At 43.7% G+C, this 17,957-nt stretch overlaps 1 protein-coding gene across 2 annotated transcripts in view; it reads right to left on the bottom strand.

Annotated features, from left to right (window-relative positions):
* Nucleotides 1-17,957, bottom strand: part of CRYBG1 (crystallin beta-gamma domain containing 1) — a 349,280-nt gene that overhangs the window by 283,736 nt on the left and 47,587 nt on the right. The window contains exon 1 of one of the 2 annotated variants that reach the window (XM_040428823.1): nt 10,934-11,708. The exons of the other annotated variant lie outside the window; for it this stretch is intronic. Within the exon in view, the coding sequence (XP_040284757.1) occupies nt 10,934-11,229 (296 nt within the window). The 5' untranslated portion in view covers nt 11,230-11,708. Of the gene's footprint in view, nt 1-10,933; nt 11,709-17,957 lie in introns of those variants that run through there. 2 annotated transcript variants of the gene reach the window in all.

Genomic DNA, 17,957 nt, shown 5'->3' with positions numbered 1-17,957 from the left:
TCATGCTTGGTATTGCAGCTTAGCCCCATTTACTTTGTTTTAAAGACGACTATTATTTGAAGCTGCAGGGGACTTCGATGGGGTCCTCCGCAGCACCGAGTTTTGCTAATGTTTTTATGGATAAAATAGAACAACTGTATGTATTTTCGCCCCCATTTCTGAGCAACAATGTTATATGTCTCAGATTTGTGAATGACATCTTTTTGGCATGGAGAGGGACAGAAAAAGAGCTGGCAGAATTCTATCAGTTCCTAAATCAGTGTCATGAGAACATTAAATTAACCCTATATTTAGACGTGAGATTATTTAGAAAAAAATTATAGGTTTCAAACAACTCTATTTTCATCAGTTTTTTTTTTGTATAATCTGCTTCCTTTTTACTAGCTTCCATGCCCCCCATGTTTTTGAACGCATACCAAAAAAACTGATAACAAGGGTGAGCATAATATCTAGTACACCCGAGTCCTTTGAAGACAATAAAAGAGACACCATGAATGAGGATGAATAATGGAGAAAAAGAAAAATGAAAAGAAAAATAATACATTTGCGTTTATCATCACATATAATCGACACAGTGATGAGATCAGAAAGGTGTTAAACAGATACTGGGGAATATTGCAGAATGACCAATATGTTTTTAAAGAAAAAATAATGATGGCCCACAGAAAAGATAAAAGCATAAATAATTATTTAATAAGAGCAGATATATGTAACAAGAAGAAAGGGAACAAAGATTAAAAACAATAAGAAAAGGCACATATCCATGTCTAAATTGCCAACACTTCAACTCAGTGATAAAGGGGGACACTATATATCACCCTATGAGTGAAAGAAAGATAAAACTACACCACTATTGTACATATGATACAAAATCAGTAATTTACTTTAATTAAAATGCCCATGTGGCAAATGCTACGTAGGGCAAACATCAAGAGTAATTAAAATAAGGTTAAATAAACACGCCATCTATAATAAATATATAAAGAGAAAATGAATAAAAAGAAAGGAATAATAAATAAAAAATAACAAGTAGAACATGTTGCTGGAGCTCCCTGTGGCTAGTGGGAATATGATTTTTTTTTTTCTCACAACCAAATTAGTATGGTCAATTACTAGTTGTACTAGACCAGTGGTGCCCAACCATTTTTCGTCTGAGGGCCGCACTAGACTTGGTATAAATTTTGAGGGCCGGAACAACCAGGTAGCTTTGCCAGAAAGAAATGCAAACGCTATGAGGGGGCACATGTGAGAATTACTACTGTGAAGAGGGCACATATCTGGCATAACTACTGTGAGGGGGCACATATCTGGGCATAACTACTGTGAGGAGGGCACATATCAGAGTATAACTACTGTGAGGAGGGCACATATCAGGGTATAACTACTGTGAGCTGTGAGGAGGGTACATATCAGGGCATAACTACTGTGAGGGGGCACGAGTGAGCATTACTACTGTGAAGAGGGCACATATCTGGCATAACTACTGTGAGGGGGCACATATCTGGGCATAACTACTGTGAGGGGGCACATATCAGGGCATAACTACTGTGAGGAGGGCACATATCAGGGCATAACTACTGTGAGGAGGGCACATATCAGGGCATAACTACTGTGAGGGGGCACATATCTGGGCATAACTACTGTGAGGGGGCATGTGTGAGAATTACATCTGTGAAGAGGGCACATATCTTGGCATTATTACTGTGAGGGGGCACATATCTGGGCATAACTACTGTGAGGGGCCATGTGTGAGCATTAAGTCTGTGAAGAGGGCACATATCTTGGCATTATTACTGTGAGGGGGCATGTGATGTATACATGTGTGTAATGTATGTAGTGCAGTATGTGATGATCACACACTGCACTACATACATTACACACATGTATACATCACATACTGCGCTGTCACCTTCTTCTGCAGGTCTACCTTGATGTCTGGTCTTTAGGCTTCAGTCAGATCCTCCACTGCCATGCTTTCGCCGTGTGCCCGACACCACCAGGAGCTGGCCCCTCCTCCTTTCATCTCCCGCCGGCTTCTCCTACAGCAGGGCGCTCTATCGCTCCAGTGCCCGCCCAATCTTAACAATCAGGGGAGTAGCTAGAAATGACTGGGCCCCATAGCAAAAAAAATTATGGGCCCCCCCTCCCGGATCTCCCACCCCCACATACCTATTGGACCTCCCACCCCTTCCAGAGCTCCCACCCAAACACCCCTCCAGGACCTCCCACCCCAACATCCCCCTTAGTGTCGTCCACAGATCCCCTTTTCAGTGTCGTCCACAGATCCCCCCCTTCAGTGTCGTCCACAGATCCCCCCTTCAGTGTCGTCCACAGATCCCCCCCTTCAGTGTCGTCCACAGATCCCCCCTTCAGTGTCCTCCACAGATCCCCCCTTCAGTGTCCTCCACAGATCCCCCCTTCAGTGTCCTCCACAGATCCCCCCTTCAGTGTCCTCCACAGATCCCCCCTTCAGTGTCCTCCACAGATACCCCCCTTCAGTGTCCTCCACAGATACCCCCCCTCAGTGTCCTCCACAGATCCCCCCCTTCAGTGTCCTCCACAGATCCCCCCTTCAGTGTCCTCCACAGATCCCCCCCTTCAGTGTCCTCCACAGATCCCCCCTTCAGTGTCCTCCACAGATCCCCCCTTTAGTGTCCTCCCCAGATCCCCCCTTCAGTGTCCTCCACAGATCCCCCCCTTCAGTGTCCTCCACAGATATCCCCCCCACCCAGAGCCGCTTCCTAGCTAATTTATTCACTGCACTTGCCTCTGTGAAATTGAAGAGAAGCGCCGTAATCTCGCACAGGCGCACTGGCAGAGGCCAGGAAGACGGTGCATGCGCACTTCGATGCCTCTGCCAGTGCACCTGTGCGAGATTACGGAGCTTCTCTCCAATTTCACAGAGGCAAGTGCAGTGAATAAATTAGCTAGGAGGCGGCGCTGGGCGGGGAGATTGCAGGCACAGGCAGCAGCGCGGGCCGCATTTGGCCCGCGGGCCATAGGTTGGGCATCACTGTACTAGACGGATACTAGGAGGATCACAAACTAATTTACAAACAGGTAACCTCATTAAAACTTAACATTTAATGCATAATCATTAAAAACAGCCCAAGTATTATGTAAAAATCAAGAATCCAAAGACCACTACAAATGTTGCACAGTACAAATGCAAACACTGGTTAGTGTACCTATATGTCAGGCACGCCAACGTAACCTTAGAAAAGGATAGAGGAGGATAGGAAAGTTGAAAGGACACTGGTGCTGGGCCTCTCGCGCTACCTAACCCTATGTCTACCTCCTTATATCCTTCACTCTATGTGTCTCTTATTGTCTCTATCAGTGGCCAGCGTTGACTGCCCAGCTTCGTTAAAAGATTAGAAAGGGAACGCAGGAAGCCATGAAAGCTACTTGTCCAGTTACCTGATCAAATGGACAGATAAGTATTCATTGCTGGCGATTGATCACTGCTATATATGCATTTGATGACTGTTGATTTTGGCCTTAACGTACATTGGGGCCATTCAAGCATTGGAATACTATCTTATGAATTAGTCCCCTGATGATTTGGCCTATGCCAAAGAAAAGCGTTGGGACGGGATATCTGTATTGAGTGGACAACAGTGTACCCATTTTTCTCTTTCTAATCTTTTGCCGAAGCTGGGCAGTCAACGCTGGCCACTGATAGGGACAATAAGGGACACATAGAGTGAGGGATATAAGAAGGTAGATATAGGGTTAGGCAGGGCGAGAGACCCAGCACCCGTGTCCTTTCAACTTTCCTATCCTCCTCTATCCTTTTCTAAGGTTACGTTGGTGTACCTGTGATATAGGTACACTGTTTGCATTTGTACTGTGCAACATTTGTGGTGGTCTTTGGATTCTTGATTTTTACATAATAATTGGGCTGTTTTTAATGATTATGTATTAAATGTTAAATTTTAAGAAGGTTACCTGTTTGTAAATTAGCTTGTGGGAATAGGCCCTAAAGAAAAGAGTCCGAGCGGAGTGGACCGAGTATGCATGAAAATGCCAGTATGCTACAGCAAATTGCATGGACGCCAAATAAGCAAAAGGACTAAGGCCTTAACACCTATTTTGCTAAGCATGTTTTAATCTTTTTTTATAATAAAGGGTAAAAAATGGAATGAAATAGTCCCAATTTTATACATTTATGTGCATCTCCTTTTCATATGTACAGCACCATGGCATTAATAGCTCTTTAATAAATACTACTACTACTACTACTACTACTAATAATAATAATAATAATAATAAGTAAAGCACTTTGCCTTTATAACATTTGGAAACATGTAAGTTTATTACATGTTATTTTCTATCTGGAGCCACCCTTCTAACTGTAAATTAATGTCACTAACCTAATTTGTCTCTTGAGAATAATAAAACCTTTTACAGTTACCTTATAAAAAAAAGTAGAACAAATAAAGAAATTTTCACAATCTGCTGACCAGAAACAATGCTTGAGGTGTCCACCCAAAAGATCATTTCACCTGAAGAATGAGTAAAAAATATGGGGGTCATTATACTGAAATAAGCCTATATTAGACGTATTTCAGGCACAGTTGCGCCACAATCTGTGACTTTTCACCGCTCACGTGGCGTGGGCAGGGGCATAGCATTGCATGGTTTAGGGGTAGAAAATGGTCTAAAAATAAGCCAGCTAGGAAGCTGGCTTGCATTTAGACTGGCGCTGGATGTGCTGAAGTTATGTAGAGGCCTGCGCCTCTTCATAACTTCGGTAATCCACCGCCAGCTATTGGGCTTTATTAAAAGCGGTGTCTAAAACGCCGGTCTTATTAAATGACCCCCTATATCTCTACAGTGTTAGCTAGTATATAGAAGATAAAAAAAAAAAAAGAGAATCCTTTGGGTATGGCCACACAGTCAGGTTTCTGCTTGCAGTTTTGGAAGCTAAAATAAGGAGTGGGTTTTAAACGAGAGAAAGAATAAACTTCTCTTTCTTGAATTGACTCCTGGTTTTGGCATCCAAAATTGCATGCAGAAACCTGAGTTTTTTGCCTGGCCATACCATTAGTGGTTCCCACCTTTTAATGGCTAACTATAGACCTGAGTAGTCTCGAAAGCTTGCAGCTTTGTCATCTTCTTTTTAATTAGTCATTAAATGGTATCAACCACCAAGGATTCTGAATATTTTGAAATCTTCTACCTGATGAATGAGTATTCGGTTGTGTTTGTTTATTGGGGGATCTGCCGCACCTTTACGTGGGCCAATTATCTGCAATGAGTGTTTGCACAAACATTGTTTCATGATAATCAGTAAAAAAAATTGGCCAGTGTAAACCTGCCTTAAAGGGGTTCTGCACTTTGTTTTAACTGATGATCTATCCTCTGGATAGATCATAAGCTTATGATCGGCAGGGGTCCGACACCCGGGACCCCCACCGATCAGCTGTTTGAGAAGGCAGCGGCTCTCCAGCAGCGCCGCGGCCTTCTCAGTGTTTACCGCTGGCCGAGTGACGTCATGACTAGTATCAACTAGTGTGGGCGGGACTAAGCTCTGTTCACTTGAATGGAGCTTAGCCCCGCCCACGCTAGTTGATACTAGTCGTGACGTCACTGGGCCTGCGGTAAACAGTGAGAAGGTCGCGGCTCTGCTGGAGCGCTGCTGCCTTCTCAAACAGCTGATCGGCGGGGGCCCCGGGTGTCGGACTCCCGCCGATAAGATGCTGATGATCTATCCAGAGGATAGATCATCAGTTAAAACAAAGTGCAGAACCGCTTTAAAGCTCCCAGCTGACTGTCCCGATACTAAAGGTCCGCAGACACAACATACTATTGTTGGCTGATAATCTACTGTGAATGAGACTGGAGGAGTACATGATCAAGTGTGCTGAATTTTATCACCCAATACTCAATGGCCTGGGCGGGGCTAAGCTCTGTTCACTTGAATGGAGCTTAGCCCTGCCCAGGCCAGTGATACTAGTCGTGACGTCACTGGGCCGGCGGTAAACAGTGAGAAGGCCGCGGGGCTGCTGGAGCGCCGCTGCCTTCTCAAACAGCTGATCGGCGGGGGTCCCGGGTGTCGGACCCCCGCCGATCAGATGCTGATGATCTATCCAGAGGATAGATCATCAGTTTAAACAAACTGCAGAACCCCTTTAAACATGAACCGAACTTGGAATGAAAGTGTAGGAGCACACAGGCAGGATGGAAACAGAACTTGGAGCATGGTAGGAAATAGAGCAGTATAAACTGAGGTAAATTGCAATAGCACTAGACTATTAAACACCTTGACTGGTCACTAGGAAATCTAAAGTTCAGGCATCCTCTGCCTTGAAAGGGTGCCTTAAATACTTAGGAAACTTCAGCCATTGGCTGGAGAATTTTGGGAGATTTGGCAGAGTGCACACTGGCCCTTTAAAAGGCTAGAGGTGAGAGTACGCACCCTAAGGGAGCATCAGGTAGGAGCATGGAGGCAACAGCATGGAGAATGTGACCAAGATACCAGATGGCATGATGAGTGGTAGGCGTCCATGCCTGCAGGCGACAGCAGAAGAGTGGCGAGCATGGACCGCAGATCTAAAACATAATGGTATCTATATTACAGCTACAGTAGAATTCATATTGCAGCTACAGTGGTGCCTAATAAAAACAATTGTTTGTAACAACACTGTTTTTTCACAAGACTGAAGTACTGGACTTCACCTATAGCAGTTGCCTTTCCCAACTGTCTCTTGGTACTCAGATACCCCTTACAGTAGGGCTGAATTGTATAATAACCAAACAATATATGAATAACACCTCAACACTGGCAAACAACAACATACTGAAATACAATCACTGATATTTGACTAGAACTGAATGATGATAGCCATGATGAAGGAGATGGAAGTCTGGTAATAGAGTAGATGGGAGATGGTAATGGCTTAAAGGTTCAGAGCAGATGAATGGCAGAGAACAGAAATAAACATATACTTAACTGACCTTGAAAGCCAAGACAAAGTAAAAACCAACTCAGCAAACAGACCAGAGTTCCCAGGTTACACTGACACAACACAATATGTCAACTTTCACACTGGCGTTTTGGCTTTCCGTTTGTATGATCCGTTCAGGGCTCTCACAAGCGGTCCAAAGCGGATCAGTTTGCATTCTAATGCATTCTGAATGGAAAAGGATCCGCTCAAAATGCATCAGTTCAGTCTCCATTCCACTTTGCAAGCAGCGTTTTGGTGTCCGTCTGATGAAACTGAGCCAAACGGATCCGTCCTAGCACACAATGTAAGTCAATGAGGACGGATCCGTTTTCACTGACACAATCTGGCACAATAGAAAACGGATCCGTCCTCCATTGACTTTCAATGGTGTTCAAGATGAATCCGTCTTGGCTATGTTACAGATAATACAAACGGATCCGTTCTGAACAGATGCAGACGGCTGTATTATCTGAACGGATCCATCCATGACAGATCCGCACAAAACGCGAGTGTGAAAGTAGCCTATCCAAGATCAAGATACTGAATATGGAAACAAATGCACAGACCATAAGCTATCTCCAGCAACCAGAAAAGCAAAAGGTCTGGACCAATAAAGGCTAAGCAATCAACAGCTCCATCCTAAATTAACCAGGCCAAACTAGGTGATAACCTAACCCAGACTAAGATGCAACAATGCTAGTAAACAGGTGACCAAGAGGCATCAGAGAAATCTCCAATATTCTCAACACTGTTTAGAATATTGGATACACAAAAATGGCAACTTTTAGTTTAGGCAACAATGAAGGATGGAACATGGATGTTAAAGAGATGTTGGCTGGGGATATTATTTTTTCCTTTTTTTTTCACAGGAGCCTCTGCTAATGATATAAACCTGATATACTGACATTGTGCTAACGTCTTATCAGTGCATTATCTACCAGTTTGGTACCAGCTTTTAGTCTTATAGGGGAGGCCAGTTATACCAATGATGACAACTGTTAATGTGGCCATACAGTCTAGGTAAAAAACATCCCCCCATCCACAAATGACTGCTTTCTATGTCATTTCCCGTGACAAGAAAGGATAATTCCTATTGAAATCCAGCATGTCTGAGCATTTTTTCTGCCAGCGTCTGAAGTTGTAAGAGAGTTGGCATACCGCAATACACATATATGGTTGCTTCTTCCCAGCTAAATTAGTAGGTTCGAGGGGTGGGCTATATAGCAAAAAAAAAAATATAGGACCCTCATCATGTTACTGGATTTTGATAAAAACACAAAAAACAGCCTGTTCTTGTTTCCTCCTCCAGAAACTTTCTATGAACCATGGGCCAATTGCCCACCAACTAATAATGAAAACAATGCATTTCCTCCTGGAGAATCCTATACAAGCTCCCAATAAAAAAGATAATGGGAACAACCTGGGTTGGATCCCCCATTCCAGGGGACCCATAGCAGCCACATGGTCTGGCACTTTAGTACTGTATGTTCACCTTTCATTTTTTAATCGTTTGAGTCTGATGTTTGATCATGTGTGTATTGAATGATTGCATTAACCGGCAAGTTTTATTGTGGGCTAATCCTAAAGGCGTTATTCTGGCAGTCTCATGACTTTCAACTTTTAACCCCTACACAGGGATCTGAACTGCTCTGCAGGGAAGCCACCAGGCCAATACCTCTTTGAGTAGTGGTTGACAGATGACCCACAGGGTCAGAGCTGGGGAACACGCATGCACGTCCTACAGGCAGGTTGGAGAGGCCTAGCCGGCAAGTGCGCGCTGCAATTTGCATTCGAGGAACGAACATGGGATTCTGGCGGGCGACCTGCTGCTGGTGAGCAGAGGAGAGCCAGTGAGTCCGGACCGCCATACAAGCGGAGGCAGCAGCGGAGTGTGAGGAGCAGTGCCAGTGAAGCAGGATAGTGGCAGGCACAGGCCGGCAACTTACCTGGTATGAAGTACATGGCAGCAATAGTAGAACTTTATGTGGCTAAACAGATGATGATGAATGTGCTGTTCTAGTGGGATACAGGATTACATACGATAGGAAAAGGGCATTGGTTTAAGAGTCCTGATAACCTGAGAGTCAAATCTACATGCAGGTTTTGAGCTTAACCTTTTGCAACGTCAATACAACAGTGTAAGTTTTATGATGCCATATGCTCTCCTCAAAATCAGTGCCTATAATAACTCATACTAATAAAAATAAAAAAAACTAACTGATCCTAATTATTTTCTGTAATAGAGCAAGCCACACATAATTGATACTAAGGTTGCCTGTCATTGTCTTTATTTACCTGTATGGCATCCATTGTTTAGCTTGAGTAAACTTAGTTTATATTCCAAGCACGTGGTGGTGGTGGCACATATTCTAAACCCATTCATTGGCATACCAATTAAAAAGGTTAGCTAAGCAACACCACTTCCTAAATGTCCCAGCATGCCAAGAAATAACAGCAGGCTATTATACAGTCAACTAAAGGCAGAGAAGCCTATTGGGTAACACTGTGGACCCAAACTCAAGAGTGGCAGGTCACACATTGCTTCACCAGCCTTAATCTGCCACTGTTTGCATTTTGGCAGTTGCTGCCTTTACCAAACAGTTTAAATGATGACACCCATATCTACAAAGGTGACACAATCTCAAGAGACAGGACTTGTTTTCGGAAATTGTCATGAGTCCTCACAGGTATCTCTTAACATATAGTATCATAAGTTTCAGATAAGGATAGAAATACATAAACTTGGATATCCTTATTAAGTCAATAGTTTGCTGATTCATAGAATAATAGCTGTACAGATCACTTAGTCACCTGGAATTATGGAAGTCAGACATATGTGACAAAAACTCCAAGATTGTTAACAGTTGTCGTTTCTTAGATGGGTTGTCTGAGATCTGACAAAATCTAGGCAAAGGAGATGCCAAAGATCAATTACTTACCTAATAGGGTCCCCCATACACATTACTGTATTGTCGGCCGAACCCACTTAAAAACAGTGGGTTTGGCCGACAGTTTAAAGTGTATGGAGAGCTCCCAACTCCCCCTCGACAGATTGTCTGGGGAGAGACCAAAATATTCATTTTGTCTAATCTGAACTGCCACTAGGAGTGTATGGCAGTGGCGTTCTCCCCATTAAATACACAAACGTTTGGCCGGCCAAGGTTGTTGTGAGGGAGTCAGGAGAGATTGAACCATTGTTCGGCCAAAATTTATTGAATGTGTATGGCTGCCGTAAGTCCGCGCAGTTCCAGTGGCACTGTTCCAGTCCACCATGTGGGGCTATGTTTACTCAGCTCAGCTACGTAAACAACATGTGCCCTCTGTAGCCAACCACTAGCCAGTGACTGGCTGCAGCAGTCAGGTGTTATCAGTGTGATGTCATTGTTGCAGCCAAGTAAACATAGCTTAACATGGAGAATCAGAGAGGTGGGACTCAAACAATGAGGGATTTACTGTGTAAGCAATAGATCTTTTGGGGGGACGGGGTTGTGCCATCTTCCCCTTGGATATATTTTATTTAATCTGTGTGAAACCCTTTAAACTACAATTTTATAAAATACTAAAAATCATTTAAATGTAGGAGGAGTTCTGTTTACTGTTTGTATGAAGTAGTCATCGGGATCATCATGTGATCACAATGCTTCTGTGTACACACGACTGTATTGTGGATCTACTATATTGAATTGTAATAACAATTTTGAATACACAGACATGTAATGCAGTGAAAACTCTTTGAGACAACCACCCAATACTGTATTAATAAGTGGCCTTCTAGAGGGTGGCACTCTTAAAGAAAATTGGCAGTGTGCTTGAAGATTTGGTCTGTTGGACAGCAAGCAGTACATTTATGGGTGAATTACTATACACATCAATTATTATTGGATACCTGAATCCAAACCATAAAAATCCATCATATTATATTTTTGTTACAGAAACACAGTATGTACTAAACATGCGTTCTCCTAATTCCAGGCACTTACCTGTCACTAGATTCAGAGTGGCCAGGAGATGAAGGAGGAGACAACGTCAGAGAATTGCGACTTTTCTTTTTGTGCCTCCAGCTACCAAATGGCTTTTTTTTGGTCTCCATGTATGCATCCACATGTGAAATGTGTGCCTCAGATGCAGGTGGCTCCTTAACACAGGCGTCATCTCCAGGCCCTAAGTGTACCTCCTTTATGTGGACTTCATCAGCTGCTTTCTCAGGGTCTGCAGATTTGCCCTTGAAGAACTTCCCCAGTCTTTTAAAGCTACTGATCTTCTTTTCCTTTTCCATTGTGACTACTAGTACTACACCAGTAGGCTTCAAGAAGAAGACAGTTACAGCAGCTACTTGAAACAATGGATTTCCAAGTTCCAAAAGTATTAAGCAATCCTACTTTTGAGAAAAGCAGTGTATTATTATAAAATGACAGGTAGTCCAGAAACAGGTAAGACTTATTCCAGTGCCAGTACAAAATAGCTTCAGGTATATAGAAATACTTCACATGTGAACATGGTCTCCAAGGTCCCGGAGATTGTATTATTCCATAATGTGGCTACAGATGTTCAGTACCATACAACCAGCAGGTAAATGCCATTATCCTACCTATCTTTTGACAGCAGAGTTGTTGTAGACCTTTTTCTTGCTATGTGTCCAGGCATGAGAAACCAGAGAAGGACAGGAGCTACATTCGGTAATGAGCTTTGGATAGGTTTTCTTTGGTTCTGCTCCGCTGTGTTGTGTTCCTATACAAATGTTTGTGCTGTGTTCTTGGGAAGGCACAAGGCATGTGTGATCAGCTGCAGTTCACAGAGGAGGAGTCTCCCTGGAGGCTCATGTTACCAGCCTCTACCCTGTCATCATCCACTGTAAGGAATGGGAGGTGTACTCTGGTAGTGACTACTGGCTAATATTGCTGCTGGACCTGTATAGTCCTTGAGAGGCTTCAGGAATTTTGGAATGAGTCGTGCTTACTTGGAAATCAACTGTTTAGGCGGTCACTGAGTATATGTGACAAAGATGTAGGTGGAATGTCAGACATGTCACTTGGAATTTTGTTGGTCTGATTACCAGTGAAGCTTCACGTTCAGAGTAACTTTAAAGGTGGCAGCACACAGTGCAGATTTATGTGCAGAAAAGCTGCATGAAATATGCACCAAAACTGCACAATAAAACGCACATAAATCTGCACTACTTATTGCGTTTTGGTGCATTTTGTGTGCCTTTTTTATTATATATTTTTTTTTGGTGCAGATTTGATAAGGATTTTCTGCAGATCTCACTCTTCTATTGAAAAGCGTGAAATCTGCACAAGACTAACAAAACAACAATTGACAGACAGCAGATTTCAAAATCTGCACAGCAGGTCAATTTTTATACCTAAGAAAAAAGCAAAGTGTACATGAGATTTGTCTAATCCCTTCAGAAAGCGGAGCGAAACGTGTGTCGGGGTGCACTCCCTGCAGGTCTGGGTTTGATCTCCCATTTACATCACTATACCAGGTATACGCTGCCATCAGGCTACACTTAGGTTAGATAATTTGCAAGTGGTTTTCCTTGTTTTTACCTTTCTTGCCTACTGGGTTTATGTAATTGTGGCGTTTTTACCTTAATTACTAGTTGAAGTGCATTTTCTTTTTGGGGGGGGGGTTCTTTATGTCCTTCTATGTATTATACTGATGGACATATAGGTTACTCCCAGGCGGGATCCATTATCCCTGTGTACCTGCTGACCACATTGCTGCTACATACTTATTCATTTATTTATATGTTGTTTATAATTCGCGTCCCCACCTATCCCTTGGTTGAACTTGATGGACGTATGTCTTTTTTCAACCGTATTAACTATGTAATAATTGATGTAACTCAATAAAATATGTAATTGTAATACATGTGTGTCTTTTGGTGATATCACAAAGAAGTACGTTGCATTTTCCAGGACTCATGGAGCATCCTTCAGTCGAACCTGGTTGTGGGTGAATTGGTGGGTGAATACCCACTGATCACTTATCAGAGAGGGGGTAATCTGAGGGACAAATTGGTGCATAGCACGTTTTACACTCCCATTACTGACACCTGGCTCCCTAAGAGACCACCGGGCACTTTCAAATGTGGCAACTGCATCCCTGTAATCCGGGTGATCCTCCTCTTCCTCATGGAACGCTGTCCAAGAACTAGCTGATTCCATGCTGCTGTCGCTAGGGGTGCTGTACGAGTACTAGCATTGCCCTAATTATAAATCCACAAACGGTGTCTCCGAGCTGCTAGGACGCCATCCCACTGCTGCCACCACTGTAACGTATTTCCTGGCACTCCGACTGGGTACCTCCGTTGATGGATGCTCCTAATGCTTCCCGAGGACTCCAAGCACTCCACTTGACCCCTTAAGCACTGCGGACCCCACGAACCGCCACAGCTTGGTTGGGATCTCGCCGCCTTCTACCCACCCTGGACCTACGACAAGGTTTCCAGGTTCCAGTGGGTGCACCTCTCTTCCTTCAGAGAGCGATGCAGGGACAGCTCTTACAAGAGCTAGGGATTATACTCTGGAGTATAGTTCTCCAATCTCCCAAACATGAGCCCAGACTTCATGAAGGGTAGAACAGGACACTTTAATGAGGCTACATGCCAGCCTTTTATGCCGGTCTTCCAGCAAGGGACACTCCCCATGGGGACTTTGTGGAAGACTGAGACAGTTTTTACATAAACCAATCACATGCAGTTACAGGCAGAAAACACACACATGTGATACAATGAATTAACACAATGGGATAACGTAATCACTCACAGGCAGACAACACCCACCTGTGATACAATTAACCAACACAATGGGATAACATAATCACTCACAGGCAGAAACTACCCATTTTTCCCTTTGTATAATAATGAGCTGGGGGCGGGGGGTCTCCATAGTTCTGGGTCCATAGTCCATAGGAAGGAGGCTAGCCCTCAGGCCTCTCCAGCAGTCCCAGTGACGGTTCAGTCCGTCACAGCATCTTTGTCTATGCCTCGGATGGATGCGTTCTTGTTTTATTCCATCTTATGGGGCATCCACTTTGGGTCCAGTATGGGTGTTTCTGTCGATAGGTATATTAACCTACTATTTGCATGTATACTGAGGGACACTTGGAAGGCCATCCCACATTGTTTGGTCATACCAGGGAGACAATGTTCATGACAGATTCACTAAAATATTATATGCTCCTCCCCCTGTCCTGTTTACTGTGGTCCTACTCTGATGTCACCGAGATGACACATCTGACCACTCATAGGCCGGCATACACTAGGCTACCCCAGTCAATGACTCACAATGAGAGGGACCAACAAATCCACCTCTTCATGTTCAAACAATCTCATGCGATGACTGCAATATATAGTGAGAGAGTGTCGCGTCTTCATGGTGACAACCTCTCAATGGTTAAATTATCTTAACGCGATGATTGCATCATACTTCCATGAGAAATGTCACACTGCTGTACTGCGCTATATCATATGGCGCACCGGTTCTCTGTATGCACCTAGCATTATACCTGGAGGTGCTTATTAGCATGTAGATTCCGCTAGCTGTCGCACGGGAACTGGTTCTGACATGTGCGCCCAGTATTATATCAACTGACACCATATATAGCAGGTTCTAATAGGTGGTTGCATATCAATAACTTAGTGCCGGTTTTTATTTCTAGCAGCGGCTGTCACGTATCACCAGATCCTTATAATCACTCCCTAGGGGGCTTTATGCTTTTTCTTGCATTTCTAAATTCATCTCCCCGCATGCCCAGTGGTTTAATGCACTGTATCCCGCATCTTGACATACTTTATACAGCCACCTTTGATTCACCTCTTACCAAGTAAGAGAACCACGTTGATGACCTGACTGACGAGGGGGAGGTTTGTTTCTCTCTGCCTCCCCTGTCCTGGTTGGACGGGCCAGAGGCAGGCTCCTCCTTTAGGGTGTAGCTATTGCCATTTAAGCAGCGGGACTTGGCGGCCGTGCTATGGCCGTCATATTGCCGGAGGCTATGTCTGTGTGGCGCGCACGCCATCAGGGGTGCGCAACACGCTTTATTTGTGATACATGATATCAGTTTTCCAGCGCCGCTCTTGATGATTTGCTGCTTCTTTAGCAATGAAACGCGTTGAGTGCTTAGGAGAGTGTATCTAGATAGCCTACATACTGAGGGTTGAATAGGGAAACAGGCGCTTTAGGTGTACTACACAGAGCCATCTATCTAGTGAGTCCTTTCAACTATAGGGCATTGATAGATATATGGCTGGATGTGGTGACCCATGGTGTGTTTGTGGTTGCACTCCCAGTATAGTGCACGTATGCCTGATAAGGTGCCAGCTTGCCGCTGATTTAAAGAGAGTTAGGTGGCTGTGTGACTGAGCCCACCAACCCCATACTAAGGGGCAGGACTGGCACTGGCAGCCCGTCTAGCATTACCGGGGAAGTAGAACTCTCCCTACTCTAGTTTTTAATTTACTTTATTGGGCGGATAGCCTTTTATGTCGTATTTCTTAATAAAGTTTTTTTTCTTAACACTGTCCACCTTACAGTTAACACCTGTACATGTTGCGGAATAAGTGCGATTTTTTTACGCACAAAAAAAAATCTCATGTACACTTTGCAGATTTTTTTAGTGCGGAAATTAACCTGCCGTGCGGATTTCAAATTAAATAGCACGTCAATTGTGTTTGTGGTTTTAGCTGCAGATTTCACCCTTTTCACTGGAAGGGTAAGATCTACGGCAAAACCACATAAAATTCGTACCAAAAACCACTGTTAGGCCTCATGCACACGGCCGTTGCCGTATTGCGGCCAGTTGAATGAGTTCGCAATCCGGAGCTGCGGTGCGGAAAGGAGGCACGGAACTCCACTGAAGCACTGTGCTTCCATTGTGTTTCTGTTCGTGCCTCCGCACCGCTAAAAAATAGAATATGTTTTGGTTTTTTTTGCGGTGCGCATGGATCACGGATCCATTCAAGTTGAATGGTTCTTGATCCGTCCTGGCCACCGCAACGACCGTTTGCATGAGACCGTAGAACATTGCAGATTTTGGTCTGGATATGCTGTAGAAATGCAGATAAATCCGCATGAACATTCATGCGGATCATATGTTTGTTCACCGTTTTACAGACTAGGATAGTACAGTTCTATAGAGTGCAGGATGTTCTATTCTACAAAATGCGGAAAACACACCCGATAACCGTGTTTTGTGGATCCGCAATTTACGGACCACAGAAATGGCCATGTACATGCACCTTAAATTGTACAGTCGTGGCCAAACGTTTTGAGAATGACACAAATATTAGTTTTCACAAAGTTTGCTGCTAAACTGCTTTTAGATCTTTGTTTCAGTTGTTTCTGTGATGTAGTGAAATATAATTACACGCACTTCATACGTTTCAAAGGCTTTTATCGACAATTACATGACATGTATGCAAAGAGTCAGTATTTGCAGTGTTGGCCCTTCTTTTTCAGGACCTCTGCAATTCTACTGGGCATACTCTCAATCAACTTCTGGGCCAATTCCTGACTGATAGCAACCCATTCTTTCATAATCACTTCTTGGAGTTTGTCAGAATTAGTGGGTTTTTGTTTGTCCACCCTCCTCTTGAGGATTGACCACAAGTTCTCAATGGGATTAAGATCTGGGGAGTTTCCATGCCATGGACCCAAAATGTCAACGTTTTGGTCCCCGAGCCACTTAGTTATCACTTTTGCCTTATGGCACGGTGCTCCATCGTGCTGGAAAATGCATTGTTCTTCACCAAACTGTTGTTGGATTGTTGGAAGAAGTTGTTGGAGGGTGTTTTGGTACCATTATTTATTCATGGCTGTGTTTTTGGGCAAAATTGCGAGTGAGCCCACTCCCTTGGATGAGAAGCAACCCCACACATGAATGGTCTCAGGATGCTTTACTGTTGGCATGACACAGGACTGATGGTAGCGCTCACCTTTTCTTCTCCGGACAAGCCTTTTTCCTGATGCCCCAAACAATCGGAAAGAGGCTTTATCTGAGAATATGACTTTGCCCCAGTCCTCAGCAGTCCATTCACCATACTTTCTGCAGAAGATCAATCTGTCCCTGATGTTTTTTTTGGAGAGAAGTGGCTTCTTTGCTGCCCTTCTTGACACCAGGCCATCTTCCAAAAGTCTTCGCCTCACTGTCCGTGCAGATGCGCTCACACCTACCTGCTGCCAGTTCTGAGCAAGCTCTGCACTGGTAGCACTCCGATCCCGCAGCTGAATCCTCTTTAGGGGACGATCCTGGCGCTTGCTGGACTTTCTTGGACGCCCTGAAGCCTTCTTAACAAGAATTGAACCTCTTTGCTTGAAGTTCTTGATGATCCTATAAATTGTTGATTGAGGTGCAATCTTAGTAGCCACAATATCCTTGCCTGTGAAGCCATTTTTATGCAACGCAATGATGGCTGCACGCATTTCTTTGCAGGTCACCATGGTTAACAATGGAAGAACAATGATTTCAAGCATCACCCTCCTTTTAACATGTCAAGTCTGCCATTTTAACCCAATCAGCCTGACATAATGATCTCCAGCCTTGTGCTCGTAATCATTCTCAAGACGATTACTGAAATGATCTCAGCAGGTCCTTTAATGACAGCAATGAAATGCAGTGGAAAGGTTTTTTGGGATTAAGTTAATTTTCATGGCAAAGAAGGACTATGCAATTCATCTGATCACTCTTCATAACATTCTGGAGTATATTCAAATTGCTATTATAAAAACTTAAGCAGCAACTTTTTCCCATTTCCAATATTTATGTAATTCTCAAAACTTTTGGCCACGACTGTACATTGCAAAAAAGTGAAATCTGCAACCAGAATTGACATGCTGTGGATTTAAAAGCCACTGTGCATGTCAATTTATGTGCAGATTTTCTTGTGGAAAATGTCTGCAGCGGGTGCATGAGATGTGTGATAATCTCACCCACTTTGCTGCTACTGTAAGCGCTGAAGATTTTCTGGACACAGTTCAGTGGAAAATATGCAGCATTTAC

The sequence above is a fragment of the Bufo bufo genome, chromosome 4, assembly GCF_905171765.1.
Source record: "Bufo bufo chromosome 4, aBufBuf1.1, whole genome shotgun sequence".
Taxonomy (NCBI): domain Eukaryota; kingdom Metazoa; phylum Chordata; class Amphibia; order Anura; family Bufonidae; genus Bufo; species Bufo bufo.
Note: the sequence above shows the minus strand (reverse complement) of the source record. Positions and strands in the feature narration are given on the sequence as shown.